Source organism: Bos grunniens, chromosome 5 (assembly GCF_055505025.1).
Source record: "Bos grunniens cultivar Pamir isolate PY7600 chromosome 5, Bosgru_T2T1.0, whole genome shotgun sequence".
Lineage (NCBI taxonomy): Eukaryota > Metazoa > Chordata > Mammalia > Artiodactyla > Bovidae > Bos > Bos grunniens.
Genome location: NC_141169.1, coordinates 110,049,686 through 110,067,956, shown reverse-complemented (window position 1 = coordinate 110,067,956; position 18,271 = coordinate 110,049,686). Strand labels below are relative to the sequence as shown.

At 52.9% G+C, this 18,271-nt stretch overlaps 1 protein-coding gene across 21 annotated transcripts in view; it reads right to left on the bottom strand.

Moving 5' to 3' along the window:
* The window catches only part of CACNA1C (calcium voltage-gated channel subunit alpha1 C), a 459,352-nt gene that overhangs the window by 49,375 nt on the left and 391,706 nt on the right, over positions 1–18,271 (bottom strand). For 20 of the 21 annotated variants that reach the window (XM_086402608.1, XM_086402606.1, XM_086402616.1 and 17 more), the window contains exons 14-21: positions 13,165–13,372; positions 12,159–12,279; positions 10,776–10,890; positions 9,947–10,067; positions 9,556–9,625; positions 7,158–7,290; positions 4,424–4,553; positions 3,346–3,405 (exon numbers count right to left, since the gene is read on the bottom strand). In XM_086402608.1, coding sequence (XP_086258734.1) covers positions 3,346–3,405; positions 4,424–4,553; positions 7,158–7,290; positions 9,556–9,625; positions 9,947–10,067; positions 10,776–10,890; positions 12,159–12,279; positions 13,165–13,372 — 958 coding nt within the window. The remainder of the gene's footprint in view (positions 1–3,345; positions 3,406–4,423; positions 4,554–7,157; positions 7,291–9,555; positions 9,626–9,946; positions 10,068–10,775; positions 10,891–12,158; positions 12,280–13,164; positions 13,373–18,271) is intronic. The other variant, XM_086402625.1, reaches the window with a different exon arrangement.

The following is an 18,271-nucleotide window of genomic DNA, read 5'->3' as shown; positions in this document are numbered from 1 at the left end:
AGGCTCATGCAAGCTCTAGCGCCCAGTGAGAAATTCTACAAGAAATTCTACCAGGAATGCTGGCGACCAGCATCTATCCCTTCCCGGGCCTCACAAGTGCTGCTGGTCTGCGCCCAGGATTCGAGCTCTACTCCACCATCCGGTTCTGGAGCTGTGTGTCCAGAGGGGGCTGTGGGCACCACTGTGTGAGCACAGCTCTGGAGCCTGGCCGCCTGAGTTCAAATCCCACCCACCACGCTCTGAGTGCCTGGAGCAGGTTACTCCACTTCCCTGTGTCTCATCAGAGAAATGAGGTGATGACAACCTCTTCCCTGGAGGGTTGTAAGTGCTCTTGGGAGTTACAGGTAAAGCCCTTTGGACACAATCCTGCAGACAGCAAGCCCTGCAGGGGAGCTTCACTACAGAGGACTGGACTCAGCAGAGAGCTACAACTGCATTCGTTGTAGGGTTCGTCTGGGTTCGTCCTGTGATGGGGGCTGCTCAGAGTCCCCCTCTGTAGAGCAGCAGCCCCCTCATGTGGTTGTTAGGCAGCTACAGAATCACGCAAAAGCCCCTTGAAGACTAGGAAGGGACCACTTTGGGGGTGCTGACTGTTGTGGGTTTGCTGTCCCCTACCCTGCTCAGAGCCCTGTCCATGCTCTAGGAACTCCTGTCCAGTCTCGTTGACATGAACTAAGGGGCCAGGGGATTTCCAGGTGAAGAGCTGAAAGGCCATGACCATGAACGACAGCCAGTAGGGAAAATCTGGAGCTGATGGCTTAGAGCCTGGGAGCAGCTCCCCGGTTGCCTGGAAGCCCAATTTATTTCTTTGGAATCAGAGCATACCCAGGGCAGCTTGTTCACAGAGTGATTCAAGAGCAAACACAGGGGAAATGGGCAAAAATAGCTCTTGCAACCTAATTCTTCCCACTGATCTCCTGTAGGAGGGGGTCACAGGGGACTCAGACACCTGTGACCTGCAACAGTTTCCAGAAGTGGGTAGATTATATAAAAGGTTGCAGGGGAATTCAGCTGGAGATGTGCCCCAAAGGCCTGTAATCTTGGGGTGGGGGGCTTCCTTGTCTCTCGGTGTAGGTCTGGGCCCCCGAGAGCAGACCTGGGTGGCTCCATGGTTCATGTTAACTGAGAGGCTCTGAGCCCAGAAGGCTGGCTTGTGTGCGTGTGTGTGTGTGTGCAGGGCGGCTGCCCAGGCAGGACCAGAGGAAGAGTGGCCACAGGAGAAAGGGCAAGTGGACACTGGAAAAATGGGGCATTTACTTGAGAGTTTGCTGAGGGGTCCAATGCAGGGACCCCTCTACCCCATCTGCTGACTGCCACACACTCCTGCTCCTGAAGTCCTAACCTTTGCCCAGGAAAAGGCTTGCTGGGGAGAGAAAAGGACTGAACTCTGAGCTGGGAGAGCAGGATGCCCCTCCGTCCAGCCAGCACCTCTCCAGGCAGTAATACTGCTCATTAAACACATCTTTCGTAATTTCTGCACGTGGGTCCTGGTCCCATCTCCCTCCTCTCAGTGACAGATCTCGGCGTCATTCAGTCCAACTGTCTTGGCCCCACAAGCCTTTCCTTGGAAGGCTGAACATGCCCAGGCCTTTCAACTGTCTCTGACCTTGGACACCACTCGTGCATGACAGTCACCTCTCCCAGGCAGGATGCCGAGCCTACAGGTGGGGCAGAGGGACCCTGGGGGAGGAGGTGCAGGCAGTGTTCTAGGGCCAGGCTCGATCTAGAGCAGAGTCAGCGTAAAAGTGGGCAGAAGAAGGAGCAGGTGGGTGGGACGGAGGACCTCCCAGGAGCTGGCAACCTTGGAGGAAGAGGCGCTCTGGGGAGGGTCTGAGACTCAGAAGAGCCTGGTTTTTGTTCGCCTCCCTGGGTCTGGAGTCCAGGGAAGAAAGGTCTCCATGTAGCTGGGCAGCCTGGTCCCCCTTCCCACCCCTGGGGGTCAGAGAAAAACCCGAGGAACACTTCTGGTTTCCTCTTGTTAACACACCTGGTTAGCTGGAACCAGAGGGTCTGGACACAGAAGGCATGAGAAAGTGTCCACTTAGGCTGAAGCTGGATGTGACAGGCTGTCCCCACCTGAAGGAGCCCAGGAAGGAAGGTCTGGGGCTTCCTGTGCAGGGTGGGAGGAGCCCGGAGCCTGGGGGAGGGCCCCCGGGGTGGTTTCCCTGTGGGAAACACTGAGCTGAGCCGCTTGCTGACTGGAGTCAGGGTGAGCCCCAGGCTCTGAGACAGAGAGTGGGCGGACACACTCCCCTGACTTGGAACTTGCCCCCGAGGCTCGGGTGGCCCGGGGAGCTTGAAATTCCTAACAGAATGGATGTAAGTAATATATTGTGCTGTGCTAAGTCGCTTCAGTCGTGTCTGACTCTTTGCAATCCCAAGGACTGTAGCCAGGCTCCTCTGTCCATGGGATTCTCCAGCAAGAATCCTGGAGTGGGTAGTCATTCCCTTCTCCAGGTTTCTTCCCAATCCAGGGATTGAACCCATGTCTCTTACGTCTCTTGCATTATGGCAGGTGGGTTCTTCACCATTAGTGCCACCTGGGGAGCCCCATTGATGGTATATTAATAGAAACAATAATAAAGCTTGGGGCAAACCCCTGTCATCCTGAGGCTGCTCGGAGGCGGGCGCTACTGTGTTGGGGTCACAGGATGGAGTGTGTGTGGACTCTCGGCCCCGCACTGAAACCTGGAGGACACAGCCGCCTCCTCCAGGCCTGGGCAGGGGCGAGGGGGCAAGCTTTGGCGGGGCTGTAACCCAGGGGTCAGAGGTGTGTGCAGGGGTCTGTCCAGAGCCCTCGGTTGGGACACTGGCATTGGCCTGTGTTGACAAAGCGCATCCCGAGGGCACAGGCAGAGGGCCTCTTGACGCCCTGGGCTTTGCCATTTTCTGGCTCTGTCCTTCGAGCGGCGTTCCCTCTGGGTAGGATAGGGGGAGGGTTCCTGCCGGGATCAGGCGTGGCTCGCAGAGGTGGTGGGGGGCAGGCGGTGTGGGGGAGTGCCTGGTATCAGCCAGCATCAGTGCCCAAACTGTGCGCGGGCACAACAAAGTCAGGGGCCCCAGATCCTCCGGCTTTGGGCTTAGGAGTAAAACCAGAGTGAAGGAAACCAGAGAGGAGAGAGAGGCAGTGCAGAGAGGAGGCAGAGGCCTTGCTGCGCGCATTACCTTGAGGATAATTTCTAAGGTAAAGATACTAGTGAAGACATAGTCTGCGTTGCCTAGGATCTGAAAGACAAGCACAGCGGATTAGTGGCTCTGAGTGACAGACAGCAGCAGCGTGTGCGTTAGGGACAGAGCAGCAGAGCCAGTGGGGAAGGACAGGAGAGGAGCAGAGGGCAGGGTTACCTTCAGGGCAATCTCAATGGTGAAAATGGTAGTGAAAACAATGTCAAAATAAAACAGAATCTGCAAAACAAAGAGAAACAGGGTGGGGATGGGGGAACGGAGCAACAGGATGGGAGCAGGGTCGCCAGCAGGGAGTCGCACCCCAAATCATGCAGTCTTTCCACGGGAGATCAGAGGCACGGACACAGCCCAGGGTCCCGAAGGCCCCAGATCTGTGAGCAGGCTCCCAGAGCCGACTCAGCGGGTCCTGGGTCCGGCTGGGTGCTTTTCTCATTAATTCAATTTACTTACAAACCAAAATCAGACCATGGGATATGTGTCTCAAGGACAGAGTGGGGTTTGCTTTCTTTGCACAAAGATGCAAATTGCTTAACTCACATCAGGGGATGAGCCAGTCTCTCACGTTCCCGGGACCCTACCCTGGCTGTGCCCCTCAGGGTGTGGTGGGCACACCCCAGGCTCGGGACAGGCTCGGGGTTCATGCTTTGCTCTGTCTCAGGTGATGGGTCAGAGCAAGGGCCTTCCCAGTAAGAAACCTGTGGGCCACGTGGGCTGCAGGACCACTGGCTGGCTCGCAGGGGTCTGGCTTTAGGGTGGTGGACTCCTTGCTTCATGCCCACCTGGTTAGGATCTGATATTGTTTAAAGGCTTTGGGATATGGCAGGTCCTACTCTGGCCTTTGATTGTAATTCACCAGAGCCTGAGGCGAGCTCCAAATTCAATTTCGACTCTGCAGAGGGTCAGTGAGGTCCTGCTTATGAGGGCGGTCTCATCAGAGTGCCATCTGCCACTGACCCCCAGGGACAGGATGGGCCAGTTCCTGGGGGGCAAAGCCCTTGGGGAGCATCCGTGGGCAGTGCGGTCTGACATCAGGGTCAGGCCGGCCTGAGGCTCGGGGCTCAGGGTCTCCTCCTGCTAAGGGTCCTAAGATGGATTTGCACCAAAGCTGTCATCTCTTAGGGAGATGTCTGCTGTGCCTCCGACCATGAGATTCGGGGCAGGCTCTGGATTGAAAGACAGGGTCAGGCAGCCAGGGGATCACGTCGCGGGGGCGGGGTGTGGGGGACGAGGTGCGTACGTGGTTCCTGAAGGAGGTGTGCTGCACGGGGTCCTCGGCGGCCAGGGAGATGCTGCTGAGCAGGATGAAGAAGAGGATCAGGTTGGTGAAGATGGAGTCATTGACGATGCGATGGCACTGGAGGCGGAACCTGCGGGGGCAGGGGGAGGGGGGTTGTCACAGGGGGTGGGGCCTCTGCTCCTTCTCAATGTGTAGACACGTGTGCGGGAGGGGTGTGGGCCCTTCAGCCTGAGCCATCTGGCCACAGGGGAGACACAGCCCCACAGCCGGCCCCACCGTGCCCCCTGCCACGGGGCCTCAGGGTTACGTCTGACACTTCAGGAACCTCTGCATCTTCATGTACTGCTATGACATCATTCACGAGCTTTCGTCTGGGGCTTGGCTCCCCATCATTACAAATACTGACTGCATAAGATCTACCTCACATGTGTCCGTATGGGGAGCAGCAGAGTTGCCCAGAACGTGGATGACGCCAGGCTGGTTAAGCCCGGGCTTCAAGGAGATTGTCTGTCGCAGCAGTAATTAAATCCTGAACCTCAGCTCAGTGACAGAGGCCAACAGCCCTGACCCCGGGGCACTCACAGTGGATCCTCGGATGCCAAGGGTGTCTTATGTGCTGTCTCCTCTTGAGGGGTACTATCTCATCTTACAGACGGAAGCCGGGAAGGATAGTCTTGCGCACTTTGGAGTGTGTGTGTGTGCGGGGAGGGGCACGGGGTGGTTCAGGCTTGAACCAGGCCTTCAGACCTCTGCTTCTGGCATGTGGTTGACTAAATCCTCTGAGAGACCTTACTGATGTGGAAGCACCAACTCCTGGAAAGGACGAGCTCTCCAAAACCATTCTGGTTTCATGACAGCTAGGAAAGTCTGCAGTGATCCCCTCCTCCCTCAAGCCAATCTGCTGAGCCGGGGTCTGCTGGACATGCCCGGGTTGGGCAGGGGTGCCTGCGGACAGAGGCCAGTGGCAGCACTGCCGTGAGGAATCTTTAAGCCAGCGGGAGATGGGGCAGAGGACTGGGGACCCCTAGGCTGAGCCACACACACAAACAGCATCTGGAAGAAAGCTTCACAGTCTTTCTTCAGGTCCACGGGAATCTCCCCAACTAAGATGGAGTATTGAGGTCACAAAGATCACTGAACACTCAAGAAATTAAGCCACTAAGTTGGCAAATCAGAAGAAACTCAAATAAATGAGTGAGACCTCTCCCCAGACACTCTGTATACTGGAAATATTAGATACCGATGATAGATCAACCATATTTGAAATAGTTAATGGGATAAAAAAGACTTGACCACAAAGATGATGAATTAACAAGAAACTCAGATGTAGCTGGATCTGGTAAACAAAGCAATACATGGAACTGTCCGACATGAAAAAAATATATAACTTGATATAAAAACTGGTTTACACAGTATCATAGATAGAATTGCAGGGAGAATTAAGAATTTAGAAGATATATCCCAAGAATGACCCAGAATTTGAACCTAGAGACTAGGAGATGAAAGTTATGAAGACGTGCACGCGTGAGAGGGGAAGGACAGCATACGCAGGCCTATCACTGTCCACTTGGGCCAGCCTGAGAGAAGGAAGACCAGGCAGTGTGTAAACAGACTACCCTGCAACTCTCCCGGAAGTAGCTGTTCTCATCCTAATCCTTAACATTATTCAAGAACTGACAAAAGAATATAAATCCATAGACTTAGGTGACGTAATATATTCCAAGCAGGGTAAATGGAGAGAAACATGTGGTAGTGAACATATACAACCCCAGAGACCATGCTGCTAAGTCGCTTCAGTCGTGTCCGACTCTGTGCGACCCCACAGACGGCAGCTCACCAGGCTCCCCATCCCTGGGGTTCTCCAGGCAAGAACACTGGAGTGGGTTGCCATTTCCTTCTCCAATGCATGAAAGTGAAAAGTGAAAGTGAAGTCACTCAGTCGTGTCTGACTCTTCACGACCCCATGGACTGCAGCCCACCAGGCTCCTCCGTCCATAGGAGCTTCCAGGCAAGAGTACTGGAGTAGGGTGCCATTGCCTTCTCCAGAGACCACAGATGATGTTAAAAGAGTGAGACCAGAGGCAGATTCCTACAGAGAAACGAGAGTGGGAATTCCAGCTGTACAGTGGAGTAACACATCTAACACGCTGAGGGCCATAACTGTCTTTCAAGAACAAGAAGGAAAGCAAGTACAGATAAACAGAGGTCAAATGAAGTTACCATTAAGACTTCTGTAGGAGTAGGAGGAAAGAAAATGATTTCTGAAAGATGGGCCAAGATACGAGAAAATTGAACAAATAGAATGGTAAGTGGTATGTAAATCCAAACACACCCTGTCTACCCAGGTAATCATATCTAATTTGTCAGGTTGGAAATAAAGGTTGGTATCAAATTACTCATCAACCACAACACCTAAGGTGGGAGAGCTGGAAGGAGTTAATGCAGTCTAGCTGTTTACCTCCTTCTATTTTGCAGAAGGTTTAGGATCTTGTTTAACTTTAGGGGTTGCTAAGTTAAATGTAATCACCAACAGAGTAGAAACAGAGTTTACGCATTTCAAACAATGGAAAGAAAAAACACAGGTCTTCTGATCCATAATCCAGGACTCTCTCCTCTAAACCCGTGCCTGTTTACACAAGATGTGGGGTGTGCTGGGGTGGGGGCTGGAGGACGCTGATACCTGCTGGGCTGGCATCATGGAGAGAGTGGAGCCCTGCTCCCCCCGTCCACACACCTGTTGCTGGGGCTGAAGATGAAGAAGGCGCTGGCTTCCGGCATGGGCACTGCCTTCTCCTTCAGGTGCAGCTCAGAGAGGGGGCGCGGGCGGGGGCCCACGGGCATCTCGGGCTCCTCCTCGTCCTCTTCTCCTGCAGGAAAAAAGCACCGTCCTAAATAGCTCCACGGCTCCCACTTATTTTTACCACCACGCTGCCCACTTCCAGACACCTTCCTACGGACAGGAATCAGACATCATCGGTATCTCTGGAAACGCAGGGGACCAACTAGGACGGCCAGCTCTCTCCCATGGGCACCTCTGGGGCTCATCTCTGCTGGAGGAAGCCTCCTGGCAGCACATGAGACCAGGTTGTGAGTCGGGTAACCAGCTCAACCCCTGTCCTGCTTTTTAAACGGAAATCCCTACATCCCGGGAAACCCTCAGTGCCCTGCAGATTGGGGTGGCTGGTCATCCTAGTGGTCAGACACCAGAAAGGTAACCAGGTGAGAGGGGGCGTGGCCAGGTGTCCTCAGCTGGCTGGCTGCAGGCCAGGGGAAAGGGTGGGTGGCCTTTGGGGCCGCCCCACCTGCTCATGCCCCACCCGCTCCACTTCTCCTGCTCTGGCCTCCCTGGGCTCCTCTGCAGACAGGTGTGTCCGTAACTTGAAGGCAGGCCATGGTTTTATGATCTCCCTGACGTTATCTTTCTGGTTGGTTTGCTTTCTTGCTTCTTGTCTACCTCCCGCTGAATGTGGGCCCCTCACAACAGCAGCTTATCTGCCCCCATGGCTGAGCCCCCAGTGCCTGCCCAGGGCGGGGAGCACAGTAGGTGCTTTATAAGCAGTGATTAAGTCAACGAGTGGATGTCTCCCTGGTTTCATCCAGCTCTGTATCCACGACAACAGAATGGTTCAGAAGTCACATCTTTCCCTCTCCAGTTCCCCGAACTGCAGACCCAGTGAGGACCACCCTGCTCCATGAAGCCGCTACCTCACTGCTCACCCCCTGGAGTCCCCACAACAGCTCAGGCCTCCCTCACAGCCTCTGGACTGAGCTACATGTTCCTTGGGGTCATCACATTTCTTTCTCATGTGCACTTATTAATTTTAAGTCCTCAGTGACTCTTCAAGAACATCTGTACATTCACTCGCATACATGAATCGAGCAGATAAAAAGCCCTATCTCAGCACAAAGCTTTCCTCCTGAGTGAGGCGATGTTTCTGAAATGTGGTGTGTACAGAACTGGGGGCTCCGACCGACCTTGAGCTCTGGGGATTAAACTTGGGGGGGAGGCCTGACAGGCCCCTGCTCGTCAGTGTGGTCACTTCATGGGGACTAGGAACGGGCATCTCCTGCAGGGGGTCCCGTGATGAACAAAACCTTCTTAACATCAGTTAGCTCCCTGCCCATATTCAGTTTTCCCTGACTGCCTCAAAAATATCATTTTAAAGTTTATTTGCTCATTCAGGATCAAGACAAGACCCGCCTATTGCATTCAGTGGCTATTTCTGGTGTGTCTTTGAAATTCTGTAACGGTTTCTGCCCCAAGGGCTGTAAAGGCTTCAAAAGGCTTGATGCTGGCTCAGGGACACCCTTCCGCCCTCCTTTCTGTCTGAGCCCCAGGAAGCCAAGTCCTCTTTCCCAGCAGACAGACTGTGAAGACAGGAGAAAGGAGGCTGGCCGCAGTCCGGTTTCTGAGGGAGCTATGCCCCCACACAGACTAGCCTGCGTGGGGACTCGGGTCGGCAAGACCCATAGCACCGTGATGGTCTGTTGTGACTTTGAGCTTGAAGCAGGTGATGATACCCACAATTTTCGGCAGAAGGAGGGCAGGCCAGGCTCACGCAGGGTGTGGTGTCCTGACGCAGGGGACTGGCTCCTGACGATAGACCCTCTCCAGGGGCCCGCCTGCCAGTTTACGGATCAGACCGCAGACAGGACGCTCTTGTTTCGGGAGACCCGACAGTGTCCTGCAGAGCCGCGAGCAGGCGTCTGCAGCGGAGCCCTGCTGTGCTCAGCACCCCCTCCCGGGAGCGGGCAGGACAGATTTGGGATTTACTATTATTATTAACCAAGCAAGATGCTGCGACATATGTTATCCTAATAAGTTATGTAACTTAATAGCGATTTTACAACACAGGCTGTAATAAACCTTACATGTATATGGAATCCGGCTTCCAAAAGTCCCAAAGGCACTGCTCCCACACAATGTGTTCAATCTTCTGTTGTCATTACCACAGTAATAATTGAGCAAAGTTTTCCCCCAGAGGATAAACGGTGATACTGCAGCTGAGCTGGGGGATCAAGTGAGGCCCCCGCTTGTGGGGAAACTGGGACCGGCACCCAGCTTTAGAGCCAGGTGTTCACCACCATCCCCCCCCCCACGGCCTCCCCCAGGCCAGGCAGCGGGCTGGTACCTGTGGTTTCCTGGTTGGGGTAGGAGCTCTTGTCCTCATTCTCGTTGGGCTGGAGGTCATCCATGTTGATCTAGGCAGCCAAGGGAGAGGAGGAGGGTCCGGTTAGATAAGATCCATGGTTTAGAGGCCTCCAGTAGTCTTGAAATTGCCCCCGAGTCTAGGCTGAACTGTCCCTTTGTACATGACCCTCAGGACACCAGCAGAAGGCTGGCCTTCCTCCTCTGCACGCCCACCCACCCTGGCTCTGTCCCCCTCCTCTGGCCTCTTTGTTCCCCTCCCCCCCAGTGTCTGGCTTCGGGCAGAGCAGCCCACCCAGCACTGCTGTCCCCCTCCCCCTCCCTCTCTCTCCCTTCCCAGCCCTGCCCTGGCTCCTTGGCAGAGCAGCCCATACCTTGGTGGCGGGTGGGGACTCTCCATCTGCCGTGATGGATTTCAGCTCGATTTTCTCCTCTTTGGTCTCCTCCACGGCCGGCTTCTCTACCACCTCTTGCTTCTTCTCTGGGCTGGCAGTCCTGGCGGGTCAGCAGGAGAAGAGAGCAAGGGATGTTGACTAGAGTAATAGGATGCTGCCCTTGTGGTCCCTTGGGGTCCAGACCACCAGGGCCTGGGACCACCTGTCTTCTGGGGGCCCTGCTGTGTGGATCAATCTTTGGGGTACTGGGCCTCCCCCCAGCTCTGTCCTCCTCAGTCTCTGCCCCTGCTAGGCTGTGTCCAGCACTCAGCTGAATGCCCAGCTTCTCCCCGACTCAGCCTCCATCTAATTCAAAGGTTCCTGAGAACCTGCTCAGTATCTGGCACAGGTGTGGCCCAGATCGTCCGTCTGGACATGGACGAGGACGGCGTGGGGTCCTGTCTTGTCTGCTCGTCAGCAGAGATGAGCTACTGGACAGTGAGGAGGCATCATCTTTCCAGATTCTCCTCCGACTGGCTGCCCTCCCATCCCATCCTCTATTCCCACCATCTGTTATGACCCTCTTCTCAAAAGAGAGTCCTCCAACTCCTGGACCCGTGGGGAAACAGGACACCTCACGAGAGATGTAATTCATGGTGCTCCTCGCTTAGAGTGATGTCCAGGAATAGGGGAGAGGCCCAGCTCACTGTAGGGGCCCCCACCTAACTCCGTCTAGAAGGACAGCCGGGCAGGCCCAGCCTCTCCTGAGCACTGACGGGAACGGCATTTTGGAGCCGGGCCGCGTTTGGCCCGGGAGCCTCGCAGTTACCTGGCTAGCTTCTTCCTCTCCTTCTCCTCTTCCTCCTCCTTCTGGGCAGATGTGAGGCTTTCGGCGTCAGCCAGGTTGTCCACAGCAATGGCCAAGAACACGTTCAGTAGGATATCTGTTTGTGTCCATTCTTAAAGAAAATGACCCTTGGACTTGGGGTGGTGGGTGGGCACAGGGGCCAGGACAGGACGTGCAGGGCCGGAGTTCCCCACGGGGAGGGGCTCCGAGCCCACTGAGCCCCCCTTCCCCTCCGCACCGCCCTCTTAGCTTCCTGGGGTTTCCTGGGGGATCCGGAGCAGGCAGGCACACAGGCCGGGCCTGGGGGCGGGAGGCAGGGAGCCCAGCCTCGCTCTAATTGCTGGGTTTCGATGCTGCTTCCCACAGAGACGACCGCCTGTAAGTGACACTGTGAAACAGCGCTGCCTCCAGTGGGCTGTGGCGCTGGGCGGTCATTACCACCACCAGGAGGTGCCCGCTCGCCCTGCCCACTCCCGCCATGACCTTGTTCAGACAGAGGCCCCAGAAGGGTCAGCTGGGCTCCTGACTGAGCGGAGTCTGCTGTTTCTTCTCCCCCGCCCTTGACTCGGATGCATGTACCGTGGGTCAGAGAATCGGATCAGAGCCAGTCCAGCCAAGAGGTTAATGCCGGTCAGGCCCCTCTCCACCCCAGGCCCCGGGTGGCTCTGGTTCACATGGGGAGCTGAGGGGCCCAGCCCCCAAGGGCAGGGGCTGGGCACGCGGTACCCAGTTCAGCCTCGCTGGGCCCGCTAGGTCAGGTGCTGCCATTTCCACCCCGGTTCCAGGACACTAGGTGGACAGCCCTGGGTGTGTCTGAGGCTGCGAGCTGACCTCTGAGTCTAGCTCATCTGTAATTCTACTTTACAAGCCTCTCTGCACAGTACCCTGGGGGATATGACAGGGGAGGGCTGCCTGCAGTGGGGGACCTGGGAACCTGCCCGTGGCCTGTCCGGTCTGCCTGTGGCTAACATCCCCCTGAGCAGCTTCAGAGGGAGGGCAACAGGTGAAGGTCACTTCCGGGGTGAGGGTTTTCCTCCCTCAGCAGGCCCCCAGCCAGGGCAGCAGGTGTCTCATGATGAGGTCTGAGTGGGCAGCTGCAAGGCCAACACCACTGGGCACTGCCCACCTGGACCCCGGCAGCTCAGGGGGATGGACTCACATCCCCTCCGGGCCCCGCTCCAGGTTCCCATCCCGACCTGTCTGCACCACTAAGGTGGTCTGGGCTGGACATGTGCCTTTTCCTTCTTCTCTGGGGAAGGGTTGCCCTGGGTCCTCCCTGGTCAGGACCCGCTGGGCACACCTACTGGCATTGAGCTACAAGTTAGGGGGGCAACAGGGGGCGGGGGAGGCAGGCGCAAAGGATACAATTTCCACAGATGAAGAGGATGATGAAGTAAATACAGACTAACATCCCTGGAAAAGAGGGGCCGCCATAAGCCATGATCCCATCATACATCACCGAATTCCAGTCCTCCCCGGTCAGGATCTGAATGACATAGTCCCACCAACGAGGGACACAGCGTTAGACCAACAGCAAGCCCGAAGCTCCCCTGCCCGGCCCCCTGCCATATAGAAACCTCTGACACCTGTCTCCTCTCCCCGCCTCCTACCGCCCGCTTTCCTCCCGGGGCTCTGAGCTGTGATCCTGCAGGTCCAGCCCTCTCCTTTAAGTGTGTGGCCACCGCCACAAATGATTGACCAACTGTAAGCGCTTCCTGGGAAAAACACCTCCTACAGCCCAGGCCCAGTGCTCTGTGGCTGCAGTTAGCCAACCCTAGGGCTAAGGCATCAAAGTAACCGTGTTCACTGAGGTGCCACGTGGTCCCCCAGGCTTCCCCAAGCATGAGGACTTTGGGTACCATCTATAAGATTTTGGCAACATTCACGTTATCATTCAATTTAATCTGTAAATGGATCTCCTTTTAAACTTCAGTGCTACTTGAACTTGGCCCCAAGCCAACAGATGTACGACAGTCACAAATTTGATGGTGGTCGTATTTTCCTGGGAGCAACCTCCCTTCCTCTCCCCTCCCCAGCAAGAGCCGTCTGCTCTCTTTTGTGGATATTTTGGGCTTTCATGTTGAATGTATTTGAATAAAAGTTTCCATGGCTAAGAAACAGATTTTTAAGCCACTGAGTTGAATCTTTTTTTTTCTCCCCCCAGGGGTCCATCCAAGAGTGGAATTCCGTGGGGCTTGGGGGAGGGGAGCTACAGACGCTCCTGGGCTCCCGTGACCGACCTGGTCTGGCTTTGGCTGCTCCGTGGGAGTGGGAAGCCCCTTCCTCTCTGCTCCCCCGCTCCCCCGGTACCTGCTTTCTGCCCCCTCTCCCCCACCTCCCCGGCCATGATCTGGCAGAGAAAGGTCCATACCTGAAACACGGTGAGGAGGGACTGTGGGAAGTTGTCAAAGGTGCTCCTCCGGGTCTGCATCTCATCAAAGTTGAACTTCCCCCCAAAGAGCTGCATCCCCAGGAGGGAGAAGATGATGATGAAGAGGAAGAGCAGCAGCAGCAGCGAGGCAATGGAGCGCACTGAGTTCAGCAGGGATGCCACCAGGTTGCTCAGGGAGTTCCAGTACCTGCGGATGAGGGGGCGTCAGCTTCATCCCCTCCCTCCGCCTGCCACACCCTCCAGGGGCTTTGAGAATGACTGCAGCTCCCTGCTCTTTGCCCTTCCCTTGGGGCAGCATGGTGGTGGGACTGCGCTGGCCAGCTCACAGTTGGAGTGTGAGTGACTCAGTTCAGGGCCCAGGATCAGGAGCCTGGTTCTGACCCAGCTCTGCACATGCCTTTGGGCAAGTTGCTCAACCTCCCTTCTTTCTTTCTTCTCCCTACCTGAAGAAATAGGGGCAGTGACAGCTTGTACTTCATTGTGTTATTGGGAGGATTACATGTGATACTGATTTTGTAAAAGCTCCACCCTCAGGCAACAAAATAAAAAAATAAACAAGTCAGACAACATCAAACTAAAAACTTCTGACAGTAAACTCTTCAGCGAAGTGAAAAAACCTACAAAATGGGAAAAAATATTTGCAAACCATATATCTGATAAGAGATTAAGATACGAAGACATATTCTTCAACATATATGAAGAATGCATACAACTCAATAGCAAAAAACAAAGAACATCCCAAATAATCCAAAGAAAAAATGAACAGAAGGCCTAAATAGACTTTTCTCCAAAGAAGACGTCTAGGTTGCTAACAGACATGTTAAAAGATGCTCACCATCACTAATCATCAGGGAAATGCAAATCAAAACCACAGGGTATCACCTCACTCCTTTAGCATGCCTATCATCAAAAAGACAAGAGACAAGTGTTGTCGAGAATGTGGAGAAAAGGGAACGCTTGTGCACTGCTGGTGAGAATAATGTAAACTGGTGCAGTCACTGTGAAAAACAAAATGAAGCTTCCTCAAGAAAATTAAGAATAGAACTACCACACGACCCAGCAATTCTGCTTCTGGGGATATATCCAAATGATACGTCCATTGCAGCATTATTCACAATAGCCAAGATGCTGAGACAACCTAAGTGTCCATGAACGGATAAATGGATAAAGAAGATGCAGTATACATTATCTACAATGGGGTATTACTTAGCCATAAAGAAGAAGGAAATGTTGCTGTTTGCAACAATGTGGATGAACCTTGAAGGTATTATGCTAAGTGAAGTAAGTCAGACAGAGAAACACAAATACCATACGATCTCATTTATATGTGGAATCTAGAAAATACAAAAGCAAAACCAAACAAAACCCCTCACGAAACTCACAGAAAAAGAGATCAGATTCGTGATTAGCGGGGACAAGGCGGTGGTGGCAGGTGGAATTGGATGAAGCTGGTCAAAAGGGACCAACTTCCAGTTACAAATTCCTAGCACAGAGTTGGACATGACTGAAGCAACTTAGCAGCAGCAGCAGCAGCATTTATTTCAGTTCAGTTCAGTTCAGTCACTTAGCTGTGTCTGACTCTTTGCGACCCCATGAATCGCAGCACGCCAGGCCTCGCTGTCCATCACCGACTCCCGGAGTTCACTTAAACTCATGTCCATCGAGTCAGTGATGCCATCCAGCCATCTCATCCTCTGTCGTCCCCTTCTCCTCCTGTCCCCAATCCCTCCCAGCATCAGAGTCTTTTCCAATGAGTCAACTCTTCGCATGAGGTGGCCAAAGTACTGGAGTTTCAGCTTTAGCATCATTCGTTCCAAAAAACACCCAGGACTGATCTCCTTAGAATGGACTGGTTGGATCTCCTTGCAGTCCAAGGGACTTTCAAGAGTCTTCTCCAACACCACAGTTCAAAAGCATCAATTCTTCGGCGCTCAGCCTTCTTCACAGTCCAACTCTCACATCCATACATGACCACTGGAAAAACCATAGCCTTGACTAGACGGACCTTTGTTGGCAAAGTAATGTCTCTGCTTTTCAATATGCTATCTAGGTTGGTCATAACTTTCCTTCCAAGGAGTAAGCGTCTTTTAATTTCGTGGCTGCAGTCACCATCTGCAGTGATTTTGGAGCCCCCCAAAATAAAGTCTGACACTGTTTCCACTGTTTCTCCATTTCCCATGAAGTGATGGGACCAGATGCCATGATCTTCGTTTTCTGAATATTGAGCTTTAAGCCAATTTTTTCACTCTCCACTTCACTTTCATCAAGAGGCTTTTGAGTTCCTCTTCACTTTCTGCCATAAGGGTGGTGTCATCTGCATATCTGAGGTTATTGATATTTCTCCCGGCAATCTTGATTCCAGCTTGTGCTTCTTCCAGCCCAGCGTTTCTCATGATGTACTCTGCATATATGTTAAATAAGCAGGGTGACAATATACAGCCTTGACGTACTCCTTTTCCTATTTGGAACCAGTCTGTTGTTCCATGTCCAGTTCTAACTGTTGCTTCCTGACCTGCATACAGGTTTCTCAAGAGGCAGGTCAGGTGGTCTGGTATTTTCATCTCTTTCAGAATTTTCCACAGTTTATTGTGATCCACACAGTCAAATGCTTTGGCATAGTCAATAAAGCAAAATGGCTGTCTGAGGAGGCATTACAAATAGCTGTGAAAAGAAGAGAAGCAAAAAGCAAAGGAGAAAAGGAAATATAGGCATCTGAATGCAGAGTTCCAAAGAATAGCAAGGAGAGATAAGAAAGCCTTCCTCAGCGATCAGTGCAAAGAAATAGAGGAAAACAACAGAATGGGAATGACTAGAGATCTCTTCAAGAAAATTAGAGATACCAAGGGAACATTTCATGCAAAGATGGGCTCGATAAAGGACAGAAATGTTATGGACCTAACAGAAGCAGAAGATATTAAGAAGTGGCAAGAATACACAGAAGAACTCTACAAAAAAGATCTTCACAACCAAGATAATCATGATGGTTGTGATCACTCACCTAGAGCCAGACATTCTGGAATGTGAACTCAAGTGAGCCAAAGCTAGTGGAATGTGAAGTCAAGTGAGCTAAAGCTAGTGGAAGTGATGGAATTCTGGTTGAGCTATTTCAAATCCTGAAAGATGGTGCTGTGAAAGTGCTGCACTCAATATGCCAGCAAATTTGGAATGCTGAGCAGTGGCCACAGGACTGGAAAAGGTCAGTTTTCATTCCAATCCCAAAGAAAGGCAATGCCAGAGAATGCTAAAACTACCACACAATTGCACTCATCTCACACGCTAGTAAAGTAATGCTCAAAATTCTCCAAGCCAGGCTTCAGCAATACGTGAACCGTGAACTTCCAGATGTTCAAGCTGGTTTTAGAAAAGGCAGAGGAACTAGAGATCAAATTGCCAACATCCGCTGGATCATCGAAAAAGCAAGAGAGCATTTATTTAGTTATAGATAAATAAATGCCAGGCATGTAATGTACAACACAATGACTGCAGCCAACACTGTTTTATATGAAAGCTGTCAACAGAGTCAATCCTAAGAGTTCTCAGCACAAGGATTTTTTTTTCTTTTTATTAAATACACTGTATCTCTATGAGATGTTAGATGTTAACTAAACCTATCATTTTACAATATATGTAAAACAGACCATCACGCTGTACACCTTAAACCGAGACACTGACATATGTCAATTATTTCTCAATTAAACTAGAAAAAAATAAATTCCAACTCAAAAAGAAAAATACCTCACTATAGTGCCTGGCACACAGGTGATAAAGGTTAGTAATTATTGTTACCACTCTTGATCTTCAGACAAAAAGACATTAAAATTTTCTTTTTCCAGAATGTAGCCCCCCACCCAGCCCAGGCATGAGTGGGGTCCCCATCGGGTGAGGGTGGGCAGGGTGGCTCATGGATAAGAGAGGGTGCATGGCTTATTGTGGTTTCCCAGATTCACCCTATTCAAAGAGTTGGTTCTTTAAAAAGCCTCTCTTCTGGAGGTTCTGATTCAATAGCTGTGGTTGGGGCCCAGAAACCTGTTTTTCACAAGGATCCCAGAGGATTCTGGTAAACAGCCAAGCTTCAGAAACCCTGAGCTGCGACCACCCCACCCAACCCCATCCCTCCTGCACCCCTCCAGCCTGTGGCTGGCTGTAAACACAGATGCCCTTCATTGTGGGGGCGGACGGGGAGGGGGAAAACCCTCTCCTGGAAAAGGGGGTGGGACACGAATGGTTGGAAGGGCTCAGAGACCTGGGACAGGGTCGGTTCAGGTGCAGCAAAAGGGACACGGCCTCCAGCTGGGCACGTGCCAGGACCCAGCCTCTCGTATCTCCCAGCGCCACCCCTGCCTGGCCACCTTCCAGGTCACAACCTCAATCCCCTCCACTTAAGATATTCCCAGCTTATCACTGAGACAGACAGGGAATCATTTCTGCCGCTCAGGACAGTGACATGCAAGCCACCCCCACTGCAGCGTGGCAGCCGCACCCCAGCCGGACCCCTTTCTCCCGGGAACGGCTTTCGTATTAAGTGACAGAAGCAGACGGGCCAGCAGTTTGCACGTAAACGTGACCTTCTCCCCAGCCTGGAGTCTCTCCTGCTCCTTTCTCCTTCAGACACTTTTCTCCATTCTGCTCTGCCTGCCAGCCACATGCTCTCTGTTTGCAGAATGTTAAGATACATTTCTGGAGAAGGAAATAGCAACCCACCCCAGTGTTCTTGCCTGGACCATCCCATGGACAGAGCAGCCTGGCAGGCTACAGTCCACGGGGTCACAAAGAGTCAGATGTGACTCGGCAACTAAACAGCAACAGCAATGTACAGTTACATGCTCTTGCTCCGGAAATGCTCATCCGTCTTCCTCATCTGTCTCACCAAACAGGCTTGAGACTGTGAGGGCAGAGGCTTTCCTTCCACCTGCTCTGTCTCTGTCCTCAGGTGATTCTGGCCAGCCCTGCACGTGTGCCAGGCTCCTGGTCAGCTAGAGGCTGTACTGACCATTCTGCTTGAAGCGAGGGAGTCAGAGAATCTCTGTGGGGCTAGAACACTCGCCCTGCTTAATTTAAAGTTCCCAAACCTGCCTGGAGGGACGCG